This window comes from Neoarius graeffei, chromosome 12 (assembly GCF_027579695.1).
Source record: "Neoarius graeffei isolate fNeoGra1 chromosome 12, fNeoGra1.pri, whole genome shotgun sequence".
Classification (NCBI taxonomy): domain Eukaryota; kingdom Metazoa; phylum Chordata; class Actinopteri; order Siluriformes; family Ariidae; genus Neoarius; species Neoarius graeffei.
Window position 1 is genome coordinate 48793123 of NC_083580.1, and position 25065 is coordinate 48818187.

Sequence of the window (25065 nt, forward strand, 5' to 3'; positions counted from 1 at the left end):
GTGTGATAGACCAACACAGAGTAGCACATAATTGTGAAGTGAAATGAAAATGATAAATGGTCTTCAAAATTTTAAACAAATAAAAATCTGAAAAATGTGGTGTGCATTAGTATTCAGCCCCCTGTACTCTGATACCTCTAAATACAACCCAGTGCAATCAACTGCCTTCAGAAGTCATCTAATTAGTTAATAGAGTCCTACTGTGTGTAATTTACTCTCAGCATGAATATATTTGTTCTGTGAAGGCCTCAGTGGTTTGTTAGAGAACACTGAAGAACAAACAGCATCATGAAGACCAAAGAACTCACCAGACAGGTCAGGGATAAAGTTCTGGAGAAGTTTAAAGCAGGGTTAGGTTATAAAAAAATATCCCAAGCTCTGAACATCTCAAGAAGCACTGTTCAAGCCATCATTCAAAAATGGAAAAAAGTATGGCACAACTGCAAACCTACCAAGACATGGCCGTCCACCTAAACTGACAGAGCGAGCAAGGAGAGCACTGGTCAGAGAAGCAGCCAAGAGGCCCATGATCACTCTGGAGGAGCTGCAGAAATCCACAGCTCAGGTGGGAGAATCTGTGCACAAATCTGGCCTTTTTGGAAGAGTGGCAAGAAGAAAGCCATTGTTGAAAGACAGGCATAAGAAGCCATGTAAGGGACACAGCAAACATGTGGAAGAAGGTGCTTTGGTTAGATGAGACCAAAGTTGAACTTTTTGGCCTAAATGCAAAGTGCTATGTGTGGCGGAAAACCAACGCTGCTCATCACCCTGCACACACCATCCCCACTGTGAAACATGGTGGTGCTATGGGGATGCTTTTCTTCAGCAGGGACAGGGAAGCTGGTCAGAGTTGATGGGAAGATGGATGGAGCTAAATACAGGGCAATCCTGGAAGAAAACCTGTTGGAGGCTGCAAAAGACTTGAGACTGGGAAGGGGATTCACCTTCCAGCAAGACAATGACCCTAAACATACAGCCAGAGCTACAATGGAATGGTTTAGATCAAAGAATATTCATGTGTTAGAATGGCCCAGTCAAAGTCCAGACCTAAATCCCATTGAGCATCTGTGGCAAGACTTGAAAATTGCTGTTCACAGACACTCTCCATCCAATCTGGCTGAGCTTGAGCTATTTTGCAAAGAAGAATGGGCAAAAATTTCAGTGTCTAGATTAGGGGTCGACCGATAATCGGCCTGGCCGATACATCGGGCCGATATTCTGCATTTTTAGGGTTATCGGTATCGGCCATAATTTCCACCGATATGCCGATAACATGCCTTTTTGCAGCCATTTCGTTCTTAACGCGACTGTCACTGCACGTCCTTTCCTGCACTCGCCTCTGAGTTCAAGAACACGGTCCCGCCCACCACAACATCTGATTTGTTGTGAACTGTTTCAAGGCGGCCGTATGGGCACTCGGGCAGAAGCGACCCAAGGGATACAGCCAATCAACACATGTAGCTAACCGCTGTGAACTGTTTCATGGCGGCCGTATGGGCACTCGGGCAGAAGCAGATCCCACTTCAAGGTAAGGACACGCTGCTTTTGCCGCAATAAGTCACAAACACACAAGTTGCAAAAGCACAACATCATTATATGTTTACATTCTTCATCTGCTACTCGTTAAAATTGTCCATTTGCATCTGTGTAGCCAGGCAAACTTAGCTTACAGAAGGAAGCACTTGAATTAGCCTACAACCAACTAGTCTCGCTGAAACTACATGTAATGTTGTCCATAGTAAGCAGTCCCCAGCATAATGTAGGCTGCAGTCATTTTTAAATCCCCGTCTGGAAATGTTGTGAATGTGTCAGTAGTTCTACTCGAACAGTAGAATGACAGCCATACAGAGAGGTGGTCAAGGGAAGACAAAATAAAATGTAGTGTTTGCGTTCTGTAGGCTAGCGCAAGCCTACTGGCTATTTGTTATGGTGATGAGTAAACTTCATGACGTGACTCGTGCTCAAAAAGCGCATTGCACTTGTATAGGTAACTTTATAAAGCGCTATTTGAACATTTAAACAAGCCAGGTGTGATATGGTGCTAGTAGGCTATGTAATACTGTAGGGAGTTTGTCAGAACGCTTGTTGTGGGCTCAGTAATGAATTGTGTCGTGGATGCACACTTGCTTGGATAAACGCTAATGAACGAAATACATCAATTAAACTCTTGCGCAAGTGATTCTCCTCGCTAGCGCTTCTGATTCGGAAAGCAATATACTCTTGAAGCAGAGCCGTAGATGGTTACTTGTTAAGTTGGTACATAATAGGGAGTGGTTAGCCTGGGCCCACCCATCCTAAGCGTGACGCAACATGAGGGCCTGTTGCGAGCTTAGTCTGGCCAGGCAAGCTATCTCCAGCTCTTCCAAGCTCCCGAAAAATCGGGAACCAATCAACTTTGAGCATCTCCAACGGCCCTGGGTAGAGGCGTGTTCAAGGCAGTGACGTAGTAGAACTGCGACCGGAAGCCATAGATTGTTTACAGAATCTATGCCGGAAGCGCTTCATTCACTAGAAACATTACGAACATGGAGCAAGTTCTCATTGAAAACGGAGCAAAGAGCAGCCCTGGAGGTATTTATTGAAAGGAAGGACGTTTTCGCCTTGCTCCTGACCGGCTTCGGTAAGAGTTTAATCTACCAGTTAGCCCCGTCGCATCACATACGTCAGAGGAAAGAGTGATGTGATTGGTTTAAGCTTCGTCACAGCCTTTTCTGGCTTCGACCAGTAGCAAACTGAGGCATTTCAGGGAGGCGGGTCAACCACGGGCTCTGGGAAACGGTTGGGGTTAATATCTTGGCCAGACCAATAGCTCGTAGAGCTTTGAAGTCGCGTTAGCCAGACTAGGGAGTGGTAGCCTACTTTGTTTGATTTTACTTTTTAAAAAATGCTGCAGGCAGCTCCCTACACTTGATTTGTTATTTAAAAACTACTTGAAGTTGGTAAGTCTTACTTAGTTCTTAGTGTAAAAGAATCCAGAGTGTGTTTTCATTTATTTTCCACTGAAAATGGTGAGCTGTAATATAGTAGGGAGTGATTTATTTTTTTATTGGTGAATATTTTATTATTATTTTATTTCTCATTTTATTCTAACTAATGTTTGACTTTATTGTACAAATGCTGCTGGCATCTCCCTGCACAAAATTTCATGTTCAATTTTACAATTAAACATACATTTCATGGATATGAAGGTCTGTGTCAGTGTGTGCTATGTTTAATTTCATGTGAATTATAATGTTTACATTTATCGGTTGCACATATCGGTTATCGGCATCCCAATTCCATAATAATCGGTATTGGCCCTGAAAAAAAAAAAAAAAAAAATATCGGTCGATCCCTAGTCTAGATGTGTAAAGCTGGTAGAGACATACCACAAAAGACTTGCAGCTGTAATTGCAGCAAAAGGTGGCTCTACAAAGTATTGACGGAGGTGGGCTGAATACTAATGCACATCACATTTTTATTTGTTTAAAATTTTGAAGACCATTTATCATTTTCATTTCACTTCACAATTATGTGCTACTCTGTGTTGGTCTATCACATAAAATCTCAATAAAAAACTTAAGTTTGTGGTTGTAAGGTGGAAAAATGTGAAAAAGTTCAAGGGGTATGAATACTTTTGCAAGGCACTATCTCATCTCATTATCTCTAGCTGCTTTATCCTGTTCTACAGGGTCGCAGGCAAGCTGGAGCCTATCCCAGCTGACTACGGGCGAAAGGCGGGGTACACCCTGGACAAGTCGCCAGGTCATCACAGGGCTGACACATAGACACAGACAACCATTCACACTCACATTCACACCTACGGTCAATTTAGAGTCACCAGTTAACCTAAGTCTTTGGACTGTGGGGGAAACCGGAGCACCCGGAGGACACCCACACGGACAGGAGGAGAACATGCAAACTCCGCACAGAAAGGCCCTCGCCGGCCACGGGGCTTGAACCCGGACCTTCTTGCTGTGAGGCGACAGTGCTAACCACTACACCATCGTGCCGCCTCGTTCACAGATAATGTTCTCTGGAAATATTCCTGAGCCCATTTTGTGATTTCCAATACAGAAGCATGCCTGTATGTGATGCAGTGCTGTCTAAGGGACCGAAGATCACGGGCACCCAGTATGGTTTTCCGGCCTTGACCCTTACGCACAGAGATTCTTCCAGATTCTCTGAATCTTTTGATGATATTATGCACTGTAGATGATGATATGTTCAAACTCTCTGCAATTTTACACTGTCGAACTCCTTTCTGATATTGCTCCACTATTTGTCGGCGCAGAATTAGGGGGATTGGTGATCCTCTTCCCATCTTTACTTCTGAGAGCCGCTGCCACTCCAAGATGCTCTTTTTATACCCAGTCATGTTAATGACCTATTGCCAATTGACCTAATGAGTTGTAATTTGGTCCTCCAGCTGTTCCTTTTTTGTACCTTTAACTTTTCCAGCCTCTTATTGCCCCTGTCCCAACTTTTTTGAGATGTGTTGCTGTCATGAAATTTAAAATGAGCCAATATTTGGCATGAAATTTCAAAATGTCTCACTTTCGACATTTGATATGTTGTCTATGTTCTATTGTGAATACTAGGGCTGGTACGGTTCACAAAATCTACGGTTCGGTTCGTATCACGGTTTTCGGGTCACGGTTTTCGGTTCGGTTCTTATTTTTTTCTTTTAATCTTTTAAACTCCAGAAATATACTTCAGCATATGACATATAGCTTAATTATCCACAATTTGGAATACAGACCATCACTGAGGAAAGCTAGGTGAGATTTTGATACAGCAAGAGGGAAGACATTAATGAGTTCAACATGCTTTTCATTTATTTGGCAAAAAAAGAGAATGTGTATTGCCATTTACAGGAACTTATGTGCCTTTTTAGCATTTATCAAACTGCCAACTATCGTGTTGCTTTTACAAAAATTGTATCCCTTAAAAGAAAAAGAGAGGAATTCTCAGCTCAGGCTTTTGAATAGCCCAAGTTTATGTTAAACATAATTGCCTATAATGAGGCCATAACAATAGCAAAGTCCATAAACAAAGTGGAGCATAAATTCAACCAGCTCAACACAAAAATAGTATTCCCTGAGAGTGAGATACATTTTTTCACTTGAAATTAAAGTGCAGTATTTGGAAACATATGACTGGATTTCTTATCTAAACTTAAAGTGCCACTGTAATATTTTAAATATTAAAAACAAAACAGCTGGCTATCAATATAAAATATTGCATAAAAATTAAACACTGCACTTTAAAAACACTCCTCTGTTCACTTTATTTTCATATTCTTCTGCAAGAAAATCAGTTTGTCCACATTTTCTGTCACGAGGCAAGACCTACTTGCAGTGACCATGTCCCCTGCCGTTGAGAAAACACGTTCACTTGGCACAGATGTACCTGGGACCGCTAGGTTACGTTGTGCCAACTTGGCAATGTGAGGATACTTATGCTCATTGTTCTTCCACCATGTGAGTGAGTCTTGATCCACAGAGATGCAGCCTGTGGCCTTGTATGAGGTGACCTCTTCATGAATGATGTCTGACAAAGGCTTTGTGCTCCTTTCCTCTGCTGTAAAAAAAAAATCTGCAAATACCATTGCCATGTAGGGCTGCACGATTCTGGAAAAAATGTGAATCACGATTTTTTTGCTTAGAATTGAGATCACGATTCTTTGGCACGATTTTTTTTATACAAAATGTTTATTGCACTGTTTATAACATCTGCATTGCTGAGGTTATTTAATTTTTATTTGTCTTTTATTTATCTTTTTATTTATCCTGTTTGTTTTATTAATTTTATAGGCCTAGTTATTCTGATTAATTTATTTTTGTCTACATCCATGTATTTTCTTCATCTATTATCCTGATTTTTGTGGATTTGTTAGATTGTACCGGTTTTATATACTTCAATTAAAAAAAAAAAAAGTTCGGCTATGATGCATGGCTGAATGTAACATGAGAAGAGAAAATGGAGAATGGATTGCGTCATTCTTATTTACTAGTTTATGAGTTCAGTTTCTGCACTACATTACACACATTCATATTAGTCTTACAGTTACATCGACTTTTTTTGTTTAAATAATATTTAATGAGATTAATGTTTATTGTTAATGATTAATTTAGGCCAATGCTCAATTTTGGTTGTTTAAAATACCTAAGGGGTACTGGGTAAACTAGGTCTATGGTGCGAAATATTTATAAACATCTGATAAAAACCCGCCGAACTAACGTCAAACCCGCCCAATTTTTGTCAACCAGCCCAAGCCATTTTTTGCCTGCAAAGTAGAATTCAAAACCGCCCAATCTGGCAACATACTCAACTGCAGGCGGGCTTCCTCCACTGACAATCACGTGTTGTAAAGACGCTTTACCATAGGTCGAGGGAGGAGTCAGCGGCAGTGCTGCCTTTAGGGGCGCTTGAAAAAATCCGGGAAGAAATGGGAGCATTTGTTTGTGATGCTGCTCATGAAATAAAATGCTTAAGAATCGTTGTGTTTCGAAATGAGATCACATGTATATGTGAATCGAGATCGCGATTTTTTTAACGCTTTATCGTGCAGCCCTACTCTGAGCGACCTTCCATTTCTCTTTCACTTGCCAGTTCTACAGGTGATGTGACTTGCAGCAATCCACACTCCAAACCTCTTCTTTCGCCGGAGAAACTGTCTGAGGTCATATACAGGCATAAGGCCACATTGCGCATGCACTGTCGAACCGTGCGACGCACACACGTTCCGAACCGAGACAAGCGAACCGAACGGTTCAGGTATTTTTTTCATGAACCGTACCACCCCTAGTGAATACAATATCAGTTTTTGAGATTTGTAAATTATTGAATTCCGTTTTTATTTACAATTTGTCCCAACTTTTTTGAAATCGGGGTCACACACACACATATATATACATATACAATATACACACACACACGTATATATTAATCGCAATTTAATCGCACATTTTTGTCACATGAAAAACCATTGTAATTCTCTTATCAGCATAAAAAAGTGAATGGTACAAAGCAAGCCCAATGTTTTTTTTTTATTGCAAAGCATAACATGTCTTGACACAGCCACTGCAAAGTGAAACCTAAGCCGAGCACCGGCGCGGGGCTAGCAAGAGAACCATGAGTGAACTGATCTACTGTTTGAGTTAGTCTGCAACTCCAATCAGAGAGATAGGTTACACAGTGACAGTAGACTTGACATGCTTGATTATAATATAAAGTACACTATATTAAGTTTAAGTTGTTCGTTGATAAATATTGCATTGAATCTGATCTTTACTGTTTCAGCTCACTTAACACATTTTGTACTTTTACACTTTCTGCCTGTTGATGCGTCGCGCTGTCCAATCAGAGGCGGCCAAATTTGCATATTACAGGAAGGATTTCTGGGATAGCATTGAGTTTACAGTTCAGAGGGATCTGGCTTCTTTAGACGCTGTCTTCTTAAAACTGAATAAATATTTAAAAAGAGCCAAATGAGCCAGTCTTTTGAACGGCTCTTTTCAAAGAACGGATCACAAAGATGCGGATCCCATCAAAGAGCCATAAATCCCATCTCTACTAGCACGCCCTGCCCGCGCTGATTCTTTGGGGGGGGGGGCAGAGAACTCTGGCTGTGCGGGGCGTGGCATTACAGTCGAGCTGCTATCGGTTTTCTAAGCAAAGTCTCTGTTCCAAGTTCCTGGCAGTTTCAAAAGCTTATGAAAAACCTACATCATGTCACAGTGTTAATCTCACGATAAAAAAAATTATCGCTGTTAAAATTGAGTCAAGTTAACGCGTTAATAATGCGACATTTTTGACAGCACTTATATATATATAAAAAAGAGACAGACACACACACATATACGCACAATCCTTTCGATAGTTTGCGTATTCATTTTATCTTATTTAAGCTTTCTTTTTTAATTAACGTGCTTGAAAATTTAGCACATACTGTGTGCTGAGGGTCTGCTCATTCTCCATTTAGTTGCCATTTTATCATTTGCAGCTCTCCGTAAGCTTTTTGCCTTTTATGGAATTTTGTGGGTGTGGCTAATTTTCATCAGTGCTGTAAAAGCACTTGATAATTTACTCCTGACTTCCTTTATCTTTATCAACATATTTTAAGCTTTGGTACATCTGGAAGGGATTTTTAGTTCGGTTGGGTACACAAACATTTACAAAGAACCTTAGTTAAAGATTGGTAAATTACAAACAATACGGCTATTAAAGAGGAATGCTCTCTGGATTCTTATAGTAGCAGTTCACTTCCATGGAAAGGTTTAAAATAAAGAATTGAAAGCAGCTTATAATGTGTGAACCTCCCTGCTGGCAGTACAAAAAAAAAAATTAACATGAAACTTGATTTTCACTGAGCTTTTATTTTCATTGCTGAAAAAACTCATTGGATGGGACCAGGCTCCTCTTTTTGAACCTGCTTTCTCCTCAAGGTCTCCAAGAGGTTTTTAAGCTCACTTATGTATCGGTACTGTGAGAGCTGTAGAAGTGTTTTATAAATAAACTGAAATTGATATTAAACCTAAGAATCCAGGCAACTTTCTCCTTTAATAAACGCTGATTTTTGATTTGCTGACAATGTCAGGACAGAAATATCAATTTGGAATATAATTAAAATTTACATCAATAAGGGAAGCCTGGGCTTCTCTCTGTACTCACGCTGACTTGCCCTCGCCATCCAGTTTGGTGGCACTTGCTCCTTTCTTGGCCAGGAGCGAGGTGACCTTCTCGGTCTCTCCATGCTCCACAGCGCTCAGGAGACGCTCATCATTTTTGCTCCATTCATTGGTCTGAAAAAAAAAAAAAAACAGCAGGTGGGTTTCACAACATTCACAAGAACAGAACTGATGAAGTGGAGTTTCAGTGTTTTCAATTTTTTGTAAGAATCCATCATTACAGCCTGCCGTTACACATTTTCAGCTATTTTAAAAATATTATGTACCAGTTCCTACCAAAATAAAAAAAAAATGCAGACAGTTCATTTCCATTTCTTCTTTTTTTTTAAATCTAAATCTTAAATGTAGTTCTTAGCAGACATTGAGTGGTTCAACAGCATCTTTGACTCCAGCTATACCGTGTAAGTGGTGCTAATTCACTCAAATCACAGGCTAGATGCAGTACCATTCACCTGAAAAACTTCAACCTCTGCACAATAAAGCTTACTGCTACTTCATTTCTGAATTGCACACAATCTGCATCATATCACTACGTCTTCTGTATCAATCATATTGCCATGTATTGTGTTGTCAAATTGCTGCACCTCGCAGATCCAGCAAAATATCATGACTAGTAGTTTCATCAAATCGCCACACCTAATGATTTCATAAAATTGCCAAATGCCTTGCATTATCTATCAAATTATCATGCCTTATTATCAAATAGTCATGCCTCTCATTTTTCAATCAAATCGTCCATCCTTGTTTTTTTCTGTGAAAACACCACACATTGCATTTTTGTCAAATTCCGACATGTCGTGTTTTTGTCAGATCGTTACACCTTGCCAGTTCATCAAAATCAGCACACTTTGCAGCTTTAAGATTAAAAAGTACAGCATGAAAAACATGCATGCATTATTTAAAAATGTATGTAAGCTATGCACTTATATTTACACCCTATACCTGAACTGCCTCCCTGTACATACATTAAATAAGGAATAATGTAAAGTATATAAAGAGTAACCTTTATTTAAAAAAAAAAAATGCAAAAATAAATATGCAGACTAAAGACTACTATCCACTCGGGGTGGGGACCGTTTAGATCACTTGACCTGGTAGGATTAAGGCCCTGTCCACACGGCAACGGATTCAGGTGACTCCGATACAATTGCTTATCGTTTAGGCCTGGCGTCCACATGGCACCGGCGTTTTGGGTGCCCAAAACACAATCTTTTTGAGAACAGGTTCCAGAGTGGAAAGATCTGGCAACGTTGCCGTTGTGAAGTCGTCTGGATGAGTAGAACGGATTTGTTTACGATGACGTCACAACCACATGACTGAGTGCTTCACGCCGGGTAGAAGTGTAACGAACTCGATGCGAGTTGTCAACAAATCCTATAACTTGGTTCATGAAACGCGCTTACAAAATATTTTCACTGTGAATATTTATTGTGTAATGGTGCAAAGTGAGAGAGAGAGAGAGAGAGAGAGAGAGAGAGAGAGAGAGAGAGACTCTGCCCTTAGGGCAGAGTCAATCCCGCCAGCAAAAATAGGGAAAAAAAGGAGCGATCTCACCTCTTCAGATACAAGTCCTACAATACATTCCTCAAAAAGGGCGTAGAAGAGCAAATTAATCCATCAACGTGTAGCATTCAATTTATTCCGGACCATTAAAGACGCCGCCTTCCGCGTAGAATCATACGTCATCCTCGCCGCCATATTGGATAGGTCAAAGCGGAGAATAAAGATTAGCTGCGTTTAACTGTACCAACAGGTTTGCCGTCCAAACGAGATCACATGGGATTACCTTTCACAGGTGAGACTGGAAAAATACTTTTCATTGTATTTGGTCATTATAATGTAATTTTACGAACAGATTTTCCTGACTTTGTGGCTAATATGAAGTCTCGCGCATAATAGTTTATGTGCATGCATCCTTACTTCTTCTATTGTTCTGGTGTCGCCGAAGGGACCGTCTTACAGCGCCCCTAGAGGTGTGGCATGTGTATTGCATCGTTTTCAGCAAGCATTGCGTTGCCATATGGACCTGATATTTTACTAATCGTTGCCCATTTGGACGCGATACATTTTTAAATAACATCTCGTTGCCGTTGTCGTGTGGATGTAGCCTAAGAGTTGACAGTGGGGAGAGGTATTCACTCTTCTCACTGAATGGAATTCTTTACTCTTCTCATTGAATACCCCTCCCACTGCTAACCCCTTTATCCCAAAACAATAGGACAGATTTGTTGATGGCCAGTTAATTGTCCAAATCAATGGAGCAGATTTAGGTTTTTGTGCTTGATACATTCTTAAGACTGGACAGAAATCACCTTAAGTAATTACATGGCACTTGCTCCTGATCAGAGAGCCATCATGGCACATGCATATAAGGACTCGGTATGCAGATGTACTTTGCAAAGTAATGCACTCAGCACTTACTACCTGACCTTACCAAGCCTCTTGTTTATATTGTTTTCCTGGTTTTTGACTCACGTTTGTATTTTGGATTCTGTCTTTCATCTCTGCCTTGTCTAGTCTGTCTGTGCCTCACATGAACTTTGCCCGTCTTCTGGTTTTGATTCTGCCTAACATTTTGGACTTATATGCCTGCTTGTTTAATAAACACACTTCCAGCAATTATATCCACATACAATCCCAATTGTCCGACAGATTACTTTGCCATAACTATGGATGTGGCAGAGGAGAGCAGGTGTGCTGCACAATCCCATGCCATGTCAGAGGCAGCGAGGGAACAACCCCTAAAATTTCTTTGGAGGGGGGACTGAGACACATAAGGCCAACACAGCGGCTGATGGGGAGGCCTTGACTCCAGGCTTCAGGGAAGACAAACTCTTTGCTCTTCCACCAGGCTTCGAAGAGATCGTCGCTCCACTGCCTGGTTTCAGGGAGGAGGCCTTCACACAAATCAAGTCTAGACCTGTCTCTGAGTCCAGGCCAGGATCCAAGCCCATGCTCATGGTAACACCAGAGCCCAGGCCAGAGTCCAAGCCCATGTCTATGCCAAGGTCAGAGTCTAAGCCAGAATACATGCTCATGCTGATGCCAGGGTCCATGCCCATGCTCAAGCCCCTGCCCATACCAATGGCAGGGTCCATGTCCCTGCTCAAGGCCATGTCTGGGTCTGAACTCATGTCTATGCCTGAAGCTACGAGGGTGGGCTGAAAAGTTCATAGCCTGACTATGATGCAATGGTTCAATTTGACCAAATGTGGTTTATTTTTCAACATAGTCTCCCCTGCAGTCCACACACTTCCTCCATTGGTGTTGCAGCGCTTTGATTCCCATGGTATAGAAGCTCTCATCCTGATGCTCAAAAAAGTCCTCAACAGCAGATGTGACCTCATCGTCGGTCCGATACTGCTTCCCAGCCAAGTGTTTTTTTTTGTGTTTGGGAACAGAAAATAGTCAGATGGGGCCAAATCAAAAGAATATGGAGGGTGATCGAGCAGTTCAAAGCCACAGTCATGCACAGCAGCCATTGCAACCACAGACTTGTGAGCAGGCACATTGTACTGGTGAAACAGGACCCCCTTTGTCAGTTTTCCAGGCCGTTTTGACTCGATTGCCTTTCGCAGCTGCCTCAGCAAGTTGGCATAATATTCTCCATTGATAGTTTGGCCTTTCTGAAGGTAGTCAATGAACACAGTGCCCTTTGCATCCCAGAAGACGGAGACCATCACATTCCCTGCCAACGACACAACCTTGGCCTTCTTTGGAGGGAGAGAAGACGGGTGTTTCCACTGCATGGACTGCCGTTTGGTCTCTAGCTCAAAAGTGGTGAACCCAAAACTCATCTTGGGTGAGGAAACATTCAAGAAAACTGGCTGGATCTGCTTGAAAAAGGGCCAAGTTTGCCTGCGACATGGCCAGTCTGGTGTGCTTTTGATCAGGTGTCAAAGGCCGTGGCACCCACCAAGCGGAAACCTTCGACATCCCAAGTTCGTTGTGCAAAATGTTCTCTACTTGTTCACGGGAGATGCCTACAGCATTAGCTAAATGATTAACAGTTAAACATCTGTCATCCATCACCATGTGGTGAACACAGTCTATGTTTTCTTGGGTGGTGGCTGTGGCAGGACGTCCGGACCTTGGATCATCTTCAAGGCTCTCCCTACCCCTCTTGAATTCAGCTGCCCACTTTTTTACAGTTGATAAAGCTGTAGCATCATCCCATTACGTAGCAACCATATCAGCATGAATGTCCTTGGGGGCTAACCCCTTTTTCTGCAGATTTTTGATAACACCACAGTGCCAAATTTTATCCATATTCACAAAATGTCTCTAGTACTACTTTTCAAAGTTCTGAATTACTTGTCCAATGTGGGTTTATCTGAAAATAAACAAAACGGTATCAGGAAAGGTTTATTTTAATGCATGCCAAGTTTCATTTCTGTAGCATAACTCCTCCTTCATCAGGCTATTAACGTTTCAGCCCTCCCTCATCTACCCAAGCCCACGTTCATGCCCATGCTTGAGCCCATACCTGAGCCTTCACCTGCATCCCCAGACCCAGTTTGAGAGTCCAAGCCCGAACCAAAGTCTCCACCTTTGTCCTCGCCCCCCATTCAAATCCCAACCAGAACCCAAACCTCCATCTAAACCTATGTTCCAGTGCCACATCCTTCCCAAGCCAGAGCACAGCTCTCAGGGAACTTCATCCAGCAGCAGGTCCTGATCCCCAGGGTCGTTGATTGAGGGTTTTAGCTATTGGGGGGGGCGTCCTGTCACATCCACTCACACTCTAAGCAGCATGAACTTCAAGAACTAATTGCAAGAACTGATCAGAGGGCAATCATGACGTGCATATAAGGACTCAACAGAAATATGAACTTTATGAAGTAATGCCTTCAGTACTTACTACTTGACCTTACGGAGCCTCTTGTTTATAGCATCTTCCCGGTTTTTGACTCATGTTTGCATTTTGGATTCCCTCTATTTGTCTCTGCCTCATCTCGTCTGTCTATGCCTTGCACAACCTTTGCCTGTCTTCTGGTTGTTTCGGACTTGTACACCTGCTTGCTGTTTTTATAATAAACACTTCCAGCGATTACATCCGTCTGCAACCTCAAATGTATGAGAATAATTATGTTGTGCTAAATACAAAGAAGCCATATGACTTTGAAAATACTGCTTAGATTTGTTGAAATTGATGACAAAAATCACAGTATGCCAAAATCATTAGTGCGTCAGAAAATACCCTCAGACCCCAGAGTGTTAACTGACAAAACTACAAAAGATAAGATTTTCAATAGTTTTACTGACCAATTTAAAGGTTCTGACTGCAAAGTTGAATTCTGGGCAAAAATTTTGTATTTCTATTGCTGTTCGAGTTTCGACACATTTTGCATTGATTTGGAGTTGAAATTAAGGAGTTGTTCTGCTGCACACACCGTGTAGCCCATATGTAAATGTTTTGCCAAAGTAAAATGCGTCCGGCATTTTACAATTCTGGAGATTGCCGAAGCAAGTGAGCAATAATATCGTGTGCACCGTGAGGTGTGTTTGACCTACTTCTAACCAAAACACATGGTTGTGTTTACCTTTGGCACTGAACATCTGGTTTAAAATAAATAAATAAAAAAACAAGCTGAAATATGGACTCGTCTAACCACAGCACACATTTCCACCGTCTTTCAGACCATCTGAGAAGAGTTTAGGCCCAGAGGAAATCAGTGGCGTTTCTGCACAGAATTGATGAATGGCTTCCTCCTTGCGTAATACAGTTTCAGGTTGCATTTCTGAATGCAGCAGTGGACTGTATTGACAAAGGTTTTTCAAAGTACTCCCGAGCCCATGTGGCTATATTTGCCACATTAGCATGACTGTTTCTCAGGCAGTGGCGCCTGAGGGCCCGAAGGTCGCGCACATTCAACAGTTTCTGACCTTGCCCTTTATTCACGGAGATGTCTCCGAATTCCCTGGAACTTTTCACAATGTACTGTGTATTGTATGGACTGTAGAGTTTGAAAAACCTAAAATCTTGTGTTGAGAAACGTTCTTTTTGAATTGACTAACAATTCTCTCATAAATTTTGGCACAAAGGAGTGAGTCACGACCCATCATTGCTTGCAAAAACTGAGCCTTGGGTATAAAAGAAGCATGCAATAAATTATGTTACCAATTAACCTGCTTATTGTGGAATCTTCCAAAATGGTATTACTTGAATATCCTATAAACGTTTCAGTCTTATTTTGCCCCTGTCCTAATTTGTGTGCGTGTTGCATGCATCAAATTCTTTGTTTATACTTACAAAATACAATTAAGGTTAGTAAAATTATTGAAAATCTTTTCTTTATGCTTTTATCATTTAAATAAAGGTTCATGTGAATTAGCAAATTACAGATTTTTGTTTATAATTGCATTTTGGAAAATATCCCAATTTTTCTGGAAATGGGGTTAGTAAATAAAGATACAAATTTCATTGTGTTGAGATACGTTGCCTTGCACTTATGATCGGGTACCCCGTGGTGGTAGACACACCATTTGTACGGACGTTGTATGGTTGCAAAAGCCATCAAAAATCAGGTAGATGCATTACCATATTCTCTTAAATATGGCGCACTGCCATAAATCAGGATTTGAGTATGAAAGGACAGAAAGAGCCGATGGAAGGTATATAGCTATAACAGAATGTGGTCACTCCTCCATGATGTTTTTTGAATTCAGTCAATGTTAACAGGTGCCCCTCCTAGAACTGCCACCTTATTGTGGTGGAGGGGTTTGTGTGCTTGAATGATCCTAGGAGCTATGTTGTCGGGGGCATTATGCCCCTGTTAGGGTTTCCCAAGGCAGACAGGTCCTAGGTGACAGGCCAGACCAAGAGCAGTTCACCAAAAACCCCCTATGGAGAAAAAAAATCGAGGACCGTGACGACGCCCGGTAGGACGCAGCTGGGGCCCCACCCTGGAGCCAGGCCCGGGGTTGGGGCTCGTATGCGAGCGCTTGGTGGCCGGGCCTTTGCCCATGGGGCCCGGCCGGGCTCAGCCCGAAGAGGTGACGTGGGCCCGACCTCCTGTGGGTTCACCACCCACAGAGGTAGCAGTAGGGGTTTGGTGCAGTGTGGATTGGGTGGCAGTCGAAGGCAGGGGCCTCGACGACCTGATCCCCGGACACAGCGGCTGGCTGTTGGGACATGGAATGTCACTTCGCTGGGGGGGAAGGAGCCTGAGCTTGTGCGGGAGGTTGAGAGGTACCGGCTAGAGATAGTCGGGCTCACCTCCATGCACAGCTTGGGCTCTGGAACCCAGCTCTTCGAGAGGGGCTGGACTTTCCACTTCTCTGGAGTCGCCCGTGGTGAGCGGCGGCGGGCTGGTGTGGGCTTGCTTATAGCTCCCCAGCTCAGCCGCCATGTGTTGGAGTTTACCCCAGTGAACGAGAGGGTCGCCTCTCTGCGCCTTCGGATTGGGGAGAGGGCTCTTGCTGTTGTTTGTGCCTACGGGCCAAATAGCAGTATAGAGTATCCGGCCTTCTTGGAGTCCCTGGGAGAGGTACTGAGGGGTGCTCAGACTGGGGACTCCATTGTGCTACTGGGGGACTTCAATGCTCACGTGGGAGACGACAGTGACACCTGGAGGGGCGTGGTTGGGAGGAACGGCCTCCCCGATCTGAACCCGAGTGGTGTTTTGTTATTGGACTTCTGTGCTAGTCACGGTTTGTCCATAACGAACACCATGTTCGAGCATGGGGTGTCCATAAGTGCACGTGGCACCAGGACACCTTAGGTCGGAGGTCGATGATCGACTTTGTAGTCGTTTCATCTGATCTCCGGCCCCATGTCTTGGACACTCGGGTGAAGAGAGGGGCTGAGCTGTCAACTGATCACCACCTGGTGGTGAGTTGGATCCGCTGGCAGAGGAGGAAGCTGGACAGACCTGGCAGGCCCAAACGTATGGTGAGGGTCTGCTGGGAACGTCTGGCCGAGCACTCTGTTGGGGAGGTCTTTAACTCCCACCTCCGGGAGAGCTTTTCCCAGCTTCCGAGGGAGGTGGGGGACATTGAGTCTGAGTGGACCATGTTCTCTACCTCCATTGTGGACGCAGCTGTTTGGAGCTGTGGCTGCAAGGTCTCCGGTGCCTGTCGTGGCGGCAATCCCCGAACCCGGTGGTGGACACCGGAAGTAAGGGATGCCGTCAAGCTGAAGAAGGAGTCCTATCGGGCCATGTTGACCTCCAGGACTCCTGAGGCAGCTGACAGGTATCGGCAGGCCAGGCGTGCTGCAGCTCGGGCAGTTGCGGAGGCAAAAGCTCGGAACTGGGAGGAGTTCGGGGAGGCCATGGAGAAGGACTATCGGTCAGCCTCGAAGAAATTCTGGCAAACTGTCCGGCGCCTCAGGAGGGGGAAGCAGTACTCTGCCAACACTTTACAGTGCGGGTGGGGAGCTGTTGACCTCGACTGGGGACATTGTCGGGCAGTGGAAGGAATACTTTGAGGATCTCCTCAATCCCACCGTCATGTCTTCCACTGAGGAGACTGAGGCTGATGACTCAGAGGTGGACTCGTCCATTACCCAAGCCGAAGTCACTGAGGTGGTTTGCAAGCTCCTCGGTGGCAAGGCACCGGGGGTGGATGAGATCCGCCCTGAGTATCTCAAGTCTCTGGATGTTGTGGGGCTGTCTTGGTTGACACGCCTCTGCAACATCGCGTGGCGGTCGGGGACGGTGCCTCTGGAGTGGCAGACTGGGGTGGTGGTCCCTCTTTTTAAGAAAGGGGACCGGAGAGTGTGCTCCAATTATAGGGGAATCACACTTCTCAGCCTCCCAGGGAAAGTTTACTCCAGGGTACTGGAGAGGAGAATTCGACCAATAGTCGAACCTCGGATCCAGGAGGAACAATGCAGTTTTCGTCCTGGTCGTGGAACACTGGACCAGCTCTATACCCTTCATAGGGTGCTCGAGGGTTCATGGGAGTTTGCCCAACCAGTCCACATGTGCTTTGTGGATCTGGAGAAGACATTCGACCGTGTCCCCCGTGGTATTCTGTGGGGGGTGCTTCGGGAGTATGGGGTTCGGGGCTCTTTGCTAAGGGCTGTCCGGTCCCTGTATGAATGGAGCAGGAGTCTGGTTCGCATTGCCGGCAGTAAGTCAGACCTGTTCCCAGTGCATGTTGGACTCCGGCAGGGCTGCCCTTTGTCACCGGTTCTGTTCATAATTTTTATGGACAGAATTTCTAGGCACAGCCAGGGGCCGGAAGGAATCCTGTTTGGGAACCACAGGATTTCATCTCTGCTTTTTGCGGATGATGTTGTCCTGTTGGCTTCTTCAAACCAGGACCTTCAGCATGCACTGGGGCGGTTTGCAGTCAAGTGTGAAGCGGTTGGGATGAGAATCAGCACCTCCAAGTCCGAGGCCATGGTTCTCGACCGGAAAAGGGTGGCTTGCCCTCTCCAGGTTGGTGGAGAAGTCCTGCCTCAAGTGGAGGAGTTTAAGTATCTCGGGATCTTGTTCCAAAAAAAAAAAAAAAAACCATCATGGAGGAGTGACCACATTCTGTTATAGCTATATACCTTCCATCGGCTCTTTCTGTCCTTTCATCCTTTCACCTATGGTCATGAGCTTTGGGTAATGACAGAAAGAACAAGATCGCGGATACAAGCGGCTGAAATGAGTTTCCTTCGCAGGGTGGCTGGGCGCTCCCTTAGAGATAGGGTGAGAAGCACAGTCACTCGGGAGGAGCTCGGAGTAGAGCCACTGCTCCTCCACATCGAGAGGAACCAGCTGAGGTGGCTCGGGCATCTTTTTCGGATGCCTCCTGGACGCCTCCCTGGGGAGGTGTTCCAGGCATGTCCCCCCGGGAGGAGGCCCCGGGGAAGACCCAGGACACGCTGGAGGGACTATGTCTCTCGGCTGGCCTGGGAACGCCTCGGTGTTCTTCCCGAGGAGCTGGCCGAGGTGTCTGGGGAAAGGGAAGTTTGGGCTTCCATGCTTAGACTGCTGCCTCCGCGACCCAGTCCCGGATAAGCGGAAGAAGACGAGAGACGAGACGAGAGACGTTAACAGGTGCAGAACCGATCGCATTCCACATGACGGCTATATACTGCAATTATCGAGCAGTTATTCAAAAGGTGCAAGTTTTTCCACTCACTTTCTCATTGGATTGTTTTTAATAGAAAAGTCTCAAAATGCTATTTTCTTGATTGTCGCACCACATGATATCTGGACAACATTTTTGAGTGAATTATGAAAAATGCACAAATGCAAACGCTTTGGGTTTTGGTTATTAAATGCAAGACATTTCTAAAACTGGGGCGGCACGGTGGTGTAGTGGTTAGCTCTGTCGCCTCACAGCAAGAAGGTCCGGGTTCGAGCCCCGTGGCCGGCGAGGGCCTTTCTGTGCGGAGTTTGCATGTTCTCCCCGTGTCCGCGTGGGTTTCCTCCGGGTGCTCCGGTTTCCCCCACAGTCCAAAGACATGCAGGTTAGGTTAACTGGTGACTCTAAATTGACCGTAGGTGTGAATGTGAGTGTGAATGGTTGTCTGTGTCTATGTGTCAGCCCTGTGATGACCTGGCGACTTGTCCAGGGTGTACCCTGCCTTTCGCCCGTAGTCAGCTGGGATAGGCTCCAGCTTGCCTGCGACCCTGTAGAACAGGATAAAGCGGCTAGAGATAATGAGATGAGATTTCTAAAACTATGCCAAATTATGGAAAATAAGATGACTTGAAATAAATAAATAAATAAATAAATAGACAATTTTGCCGAGGAAAGAAAAAGGAAAATAAGTAAAACTGATGAAACATGAGGATTACCACAGTATTTTCAAAGTACACGATGATGCTCATCTCATGATACTCACCATGAGCTCATCAGTGCTCATCTCCACCCACTAACGTATTCATATTTGGTAACTTGCTTATTAATGTTTATTTTAGGCTTCATCCATGGTCACAAACCACCAGACAGGAAACTGTGTCTGTCTGTCTGATGATGATCCAAACAGGAATCCACATGAAAGGAGGACAACATCAGGTCATAAAAATAGAAGCCAAAAAAAAAGGGGGGGCGGTGCTGATTTAATGTCACAACAATGCACTGAACAGGAAAAAAAAGTGGTAAAGAACTGCAGAAGTAAAAGCAGTCCTAGAATCAAAGAATTTCCGGAACAGAGCGTTAAACACTGACTAGAGATGACCTCAACACACAAGGCTCCAGACAGTCTTTTTTGTAGTTGAATTAAAGGACATTACACCAGATGACACAGCATGCAATAAACAGGAACTGAGCGTTGGTATATGACTAGTTGATGTGGCTCTGTGTTTTATATTGGACTACAAGGTTTTTTTTTTTTTTACAGCAGCAAGAGGAAAGGAAACCACAGGGGTCAACCAACAAAACACAGAGGTCTCAGAGTGCATCGCTATTTATGGAATGCAACAGGATACGACTCAGGAACGGGACACGGAAAACTCGCCACTCTATTTTATACACAACTTAACGATGACCTATCCAGAAGCATAGATCAACTGGTGCAACGGAAAGTCAGCAGCAATAAAATGAGCACATTTAATTTTGTTGGGGCTTCAGACTTATGAGTATAATGTTCCAGATATGTTAGCTTTTTTTTTTTATTATTATTATTGAGGGAGGAAAGCCAAAAGGAATACACTCTTTTGGCAAATTTGTGAATGATAATGCATACCAGTGTTCTCTGATATTAAACAGTTGTGCAAAATTCAAGCACCTAATATGAACACTGTTAAAATTAGGATCAGACCCCCCAAAGCAATAGACACACTCAAAACCGAGATCCTGGAGAATGTAAAATTCAGGGTGATTTGAGTTAACTGGAGCAGCCACAAACGCCAACCAATAAGAAGGGAAGCATTTGCTCTTGAAGTTACTGGTTAAAATCAACAAGAGGGTTGTAAATGAGATGACGCAAATGTGATATTAATGAAATACTGCTGGAAATATTTTTTCTTTCCTACAAACCCAGCTTGAGGTGTTGAGTCATTCAAGTGTAAAACATTTTAAAAAAATGTATTTTGAAATTAACAGACTGAATTCAGTTGACAGGATGAGTACACATTTGTTCAAACGTTTCAGTATGTAGAAAAATATATTTACTATGCATGTAATGATCTTGTGCGACGATAAATCGTGGTACAAATTTATGACGACTCCAATAGATGGGGGAAAAAATCTTGATCATCATCAGACTGCGTAAACTTAGTTTAGACAATAAGACAAAATAGCGGGAATACGAGTGGCTTCACTGTAAATGGCAGTAACACCTCTCTAAGGCTGTGGCTGTGAAAACATCCAAGAAAGCAGATCTAAAAATGGGAAAGACCCGTCGTGCGATTGACTGTACAAATAGATTCAACAAGAAACTGGAGCTCTCCCTTTACCCAATGCTGAAAGCTAAACAAAGAGAAGCAAATGGAGGTAGTACAAATGTTCATAAAGGTTGTTAAGAACAGGCCTGTGTTTTAACTTTTTAATTTTAATAAAATGAATATTTTAGTTGATAGGCTATATTTTACTTCAACTTTTACAAATGAAGAAATAATTATCTTTGGTTATTAAGAAAAAAAAATTTTAAGTTAATGAAAGGAATATTGAAGTTGACAAATATAGTATATTTTCTTCATTTAATTTCTATTTTCAAAATTATCATGTGAACATTGAATCGTGAATCCAAAATTGCGAATCAAATTAAATCATGAATTGGGTGAATTACATGCCTAACATTTACTGAAGTGTTTTTTTTAATTAAAGTAGACTTTAAGAGATACATTAAATAATACACTTAAGTTGATGAGATAAATATAATTTTAAATAATGCTTTAGTATATTAAAAATACATTTATTTAAGTGGCATTTGTTACAGCATACTGAAGTACAATTTGAAGGTATTACTTTAAAATATACTTTTTCAAAAAGTATATTTTAGGTGCAAAACAAAAGATGCAATCATCAGATAATAAACCTAGATTGGCTGATCAACTACATTTGAGGTATTTAATTATTAAAAACTTTTTATAGAAGCCTTCTTTAATTATCAAACTACATTTGAGGAGATATTTAATTTTATATTAGTAACTTCAACGCCATTAAGGAAAATACTCACACTGGTCACTTTTATAGGAACTTATTTAATACCCTGTCCAAACTAGGGATTTTGTACCGATACGATACTACTTTTGTACCGCAACACCTGTCCACACTAGCAACTATACCGGTACTGTAGCGGTATAACTGTATTGGTACGAAACCCACAAATGTATGGGTTTCGTACCGGTACAGTATCGGTACTGTCGCGCTTCGCTGTAATGTGGACAAATGAAGCGGCTCTGTATCGATACAAATATAATGCGCATGTGCAATGAACCATTCCTACTTCTTCCGGGTTATTCATACAATACAATACGCCCGTGCTTTCCAGCTGTAAATAAAACGTCACAATGGCTCAAAACGACCGTGGAGCTACATGGAGCAAAGAAAGGGGGGAGAAAGGGAGGGAGGGAGGGAGGAAGAAAAGAGGAAGAGGGGAAAGGGAGAGAGAAAGGAAGGGGAAGAGAAGGAAAGAGGGAGAAAGTGAGGGGGGAGAAAGGGAGATTCGTTTTCTTTGTTTCTTTCTCAACTGCCTCGCACGTTTTATACGATTCGACTGAATAAATGACCACCAGAAATACAGACTGTACATTGACAACAAAAAGCACACACACGTTGTTTCATCCGCCATATTCTCGGAAGGAAGTTACTCAGTAACCACGGGAACATTTCGCGCACGCACATTTCAACTTCCGTGAAAGAAAACCGCAAACATTTCTCGCTAGTGTGGACAGATGTACTAAACTGTACCGGTATACTTTGTATCGATACAGTTATACCACTATCATACCGGTATAAGTGTGAACACAGCATAATAGGAACTCCCTCCCCCTCACTCTATCTGTCCCTCTGAGTTACATCTCGATCTCAGAATTGACATGCTGACCTCTTCTGCTCCTCGGACCTGCCTGACCCATCCTGATGCCCTACGTCTGGCTGGAGTCTCATCACATCGCTCCTGTGGAGGACAGCCTCATACGGACAGTCGAAAGTCACACTTGGAAGATGGCTCTGGACATTTACAGTAATGCTCTTATGGCTGAGGACTACAGTTAACTTGCTAACTCTAGGACTGCAATTGTCATGAACAGTTTTGTACTCAAGTTTCCATCAATGAACAGTTTATAACAACTTCAACAAAACTGACTGTGTTAAAATTATAACGAATTTCCTGGTTTCACAGTTATACTTTGTGACTATACAGGATCACTGTTACAGAAGCAAGTTATTTATAATCACATTGTTATCACCTAAATGAGGATGGGTTCCCTTTTGAGTCTGATTCTTCTCGAGGTTTCTTCCTCATGTCGTCTGAAGGAGTTTTCCTTTGCCACCACCACTACAGGCTTGCTCATTGGGGATAGATTAGGGATAAAATATGTTTAAAGTCTTTAAATTTCTGTAAAGCTGCTTTGCGACAATGTCTGTTGTTAAAAGCGCTGTACAAATAAAATGGACTTATTTTCAATTCTAAGATTCCTGTTCTTGGCTGGCAGGAGTGGAACCCAATATGGTGTTCTGCTGATGCATGCTGAGATGCTTTTCTGTTCGCCATGGTTGTAATATCCTTGCTATATCCTTCCTGGCAGCACAAACCAATCTGGCCATTTCCCTCCGACCTCTCTTAACAAGATGTTTCCACCCACGGAACTGTCACTCACTCAATTTTTTTTTTGTTTGTTTGTTTTTCCCCACCATTCTGTGTACACTCTAGAGACGGTTGTGTGTGAAAACCCCAGGAGATCAGCAGTTTCTGAAATACTCAAAATCAGTCCATCTGGCAACAACACCCATGCCAAAGATCACAATTTTTCCCGTTCTGATGTCTGAAGTGAACATTAACTGAAGCTCTTGGTTTGTATCTGCATGATTTTATGCAATGTGCTGCTGTCAAGGGATTGGCTGATTAGATAACTGCATAAAACAGCAGAAGTATGGGTGTAGCTAATAAAGTGGCTGGTGAGTGTAAATGTAAACGTCAACAAAAAAAAGTACAACAGGCCCAACTATTGGCCTATCACCTGTTCAGAGTGAAGGTACTTGTGATCTTTGCAACAGATGCAGCTAGAAATTCTACTGAAGAGGGGAAAAAAAAAATCCATCCATGACTGATATACATTTTAACAGTTTTCTATCAGCATATGAATTTGATTAGTACCTAATCAATGTCAGGGCAAAGAAGCTGAAATTGAAAGAGTGAGAAATTTGAAGTTACTGAAGGCCACAGTACATATATTAAAGTGCTGATGACACGTTTTTGACATTTTTGGCGATGTTTTATAACATAAGTAATTCCCAATGATCTATATATTAATTTACGAAGGCGCCTATTTTACAAGTTATGATAAAAAAACGCGGCTATTTGGGCAAATTTGACAGGGCTGCAGCACCCAGGAGACGAAGGAGGAGGAGGGGCTATATGACGTCAGCGAAAGAATCTTCCTCCTCACTTACCAGTTTGTTGTTGATGCGACAGGTGTTCAGTTTATCATTATTAGTATTTTTATTAGACATTATTATACATTTTATATACAAGTTATTATGCCTTCGCGTTCTGTTGCCGGCTTTTGCTCCAAAACCCACAAGGATGGGGTAAGTTTATTCAAGTTTCCCAGAGATCCCGAGCTGCATGCGAAGTGGGTGAAGCAAGTCAGGCGCACTCGTGACAAGTGGGAGCCCTCACCAACATCCGTCCTGTGCTCTGAACACTTCGATTTGGATTGTTTTGACACCCTTCCCAGCTTAAAAGAATCTCTTGGGTGTTCAGTTCAGCACAAACGTGTGCTGCTACCATCAGCAGTGCCTACACAGTGTTGCCAGATTGGGAGGTTTCCCGCCCAGTTGGGCGGTTTCAAGTGCATTTTGGTGGGTTTTGAACATATTTTGGGCTGGAAAACGTCAGCAGTATGTGTTGCCAGATACTGCTGACGTTTTCCAGCCCAAAATATGTTCAAAACCCACCAAAATGCACTTGAAACCACCCAACTGGGCAGGAAACCTCCCAATCTGGCAACACTGCCAGTATTCCGGAGGGGGTCTACTAGTAGCTATGCCGGATCCAAAGACAGTCCTCCTGTCAGAACATGTGTTGTGAAACGACATAAGATAAAGGTACGTAGAGCTATGGATTCTACATGATAATCATAAATGTAATCATGAAGTCGGCGTGATATCAGTCATGTATTTGCTTGTGAAAGCTTGCGGCTTTCATGTAACTGCCGCCTAGTAACGAGAGGCAAAGGGTAAAGAGGGTAGGCTATCATAGATTCTATTCGGAAGAGATCAACACAATTCTGGACTCCCAGAAGAGGAAGAGCTAGCACTAGAGTTTTCACCGGCA

General features: G+C 43.1%; 1 protein-coding gene across 1 annotated transcript in view; it reads right to left on the bottom strand.

Annotated features, from left to right (window-relative positions):
* Positions 1 to 25065, bottom strand: part of rai14 (retinoic acid induced 14) — a 223541-nt gene that overhangs the window by 108294 nt on the left and 90182 nt on the right. The window contains 1 exon segment of the mRNA XM_060935956.1: positions 8656 to 8786. Within this exon segment, the coding sequence (XP_060791939.1) occupies positions 8656 to 8786 (131 nt within the window).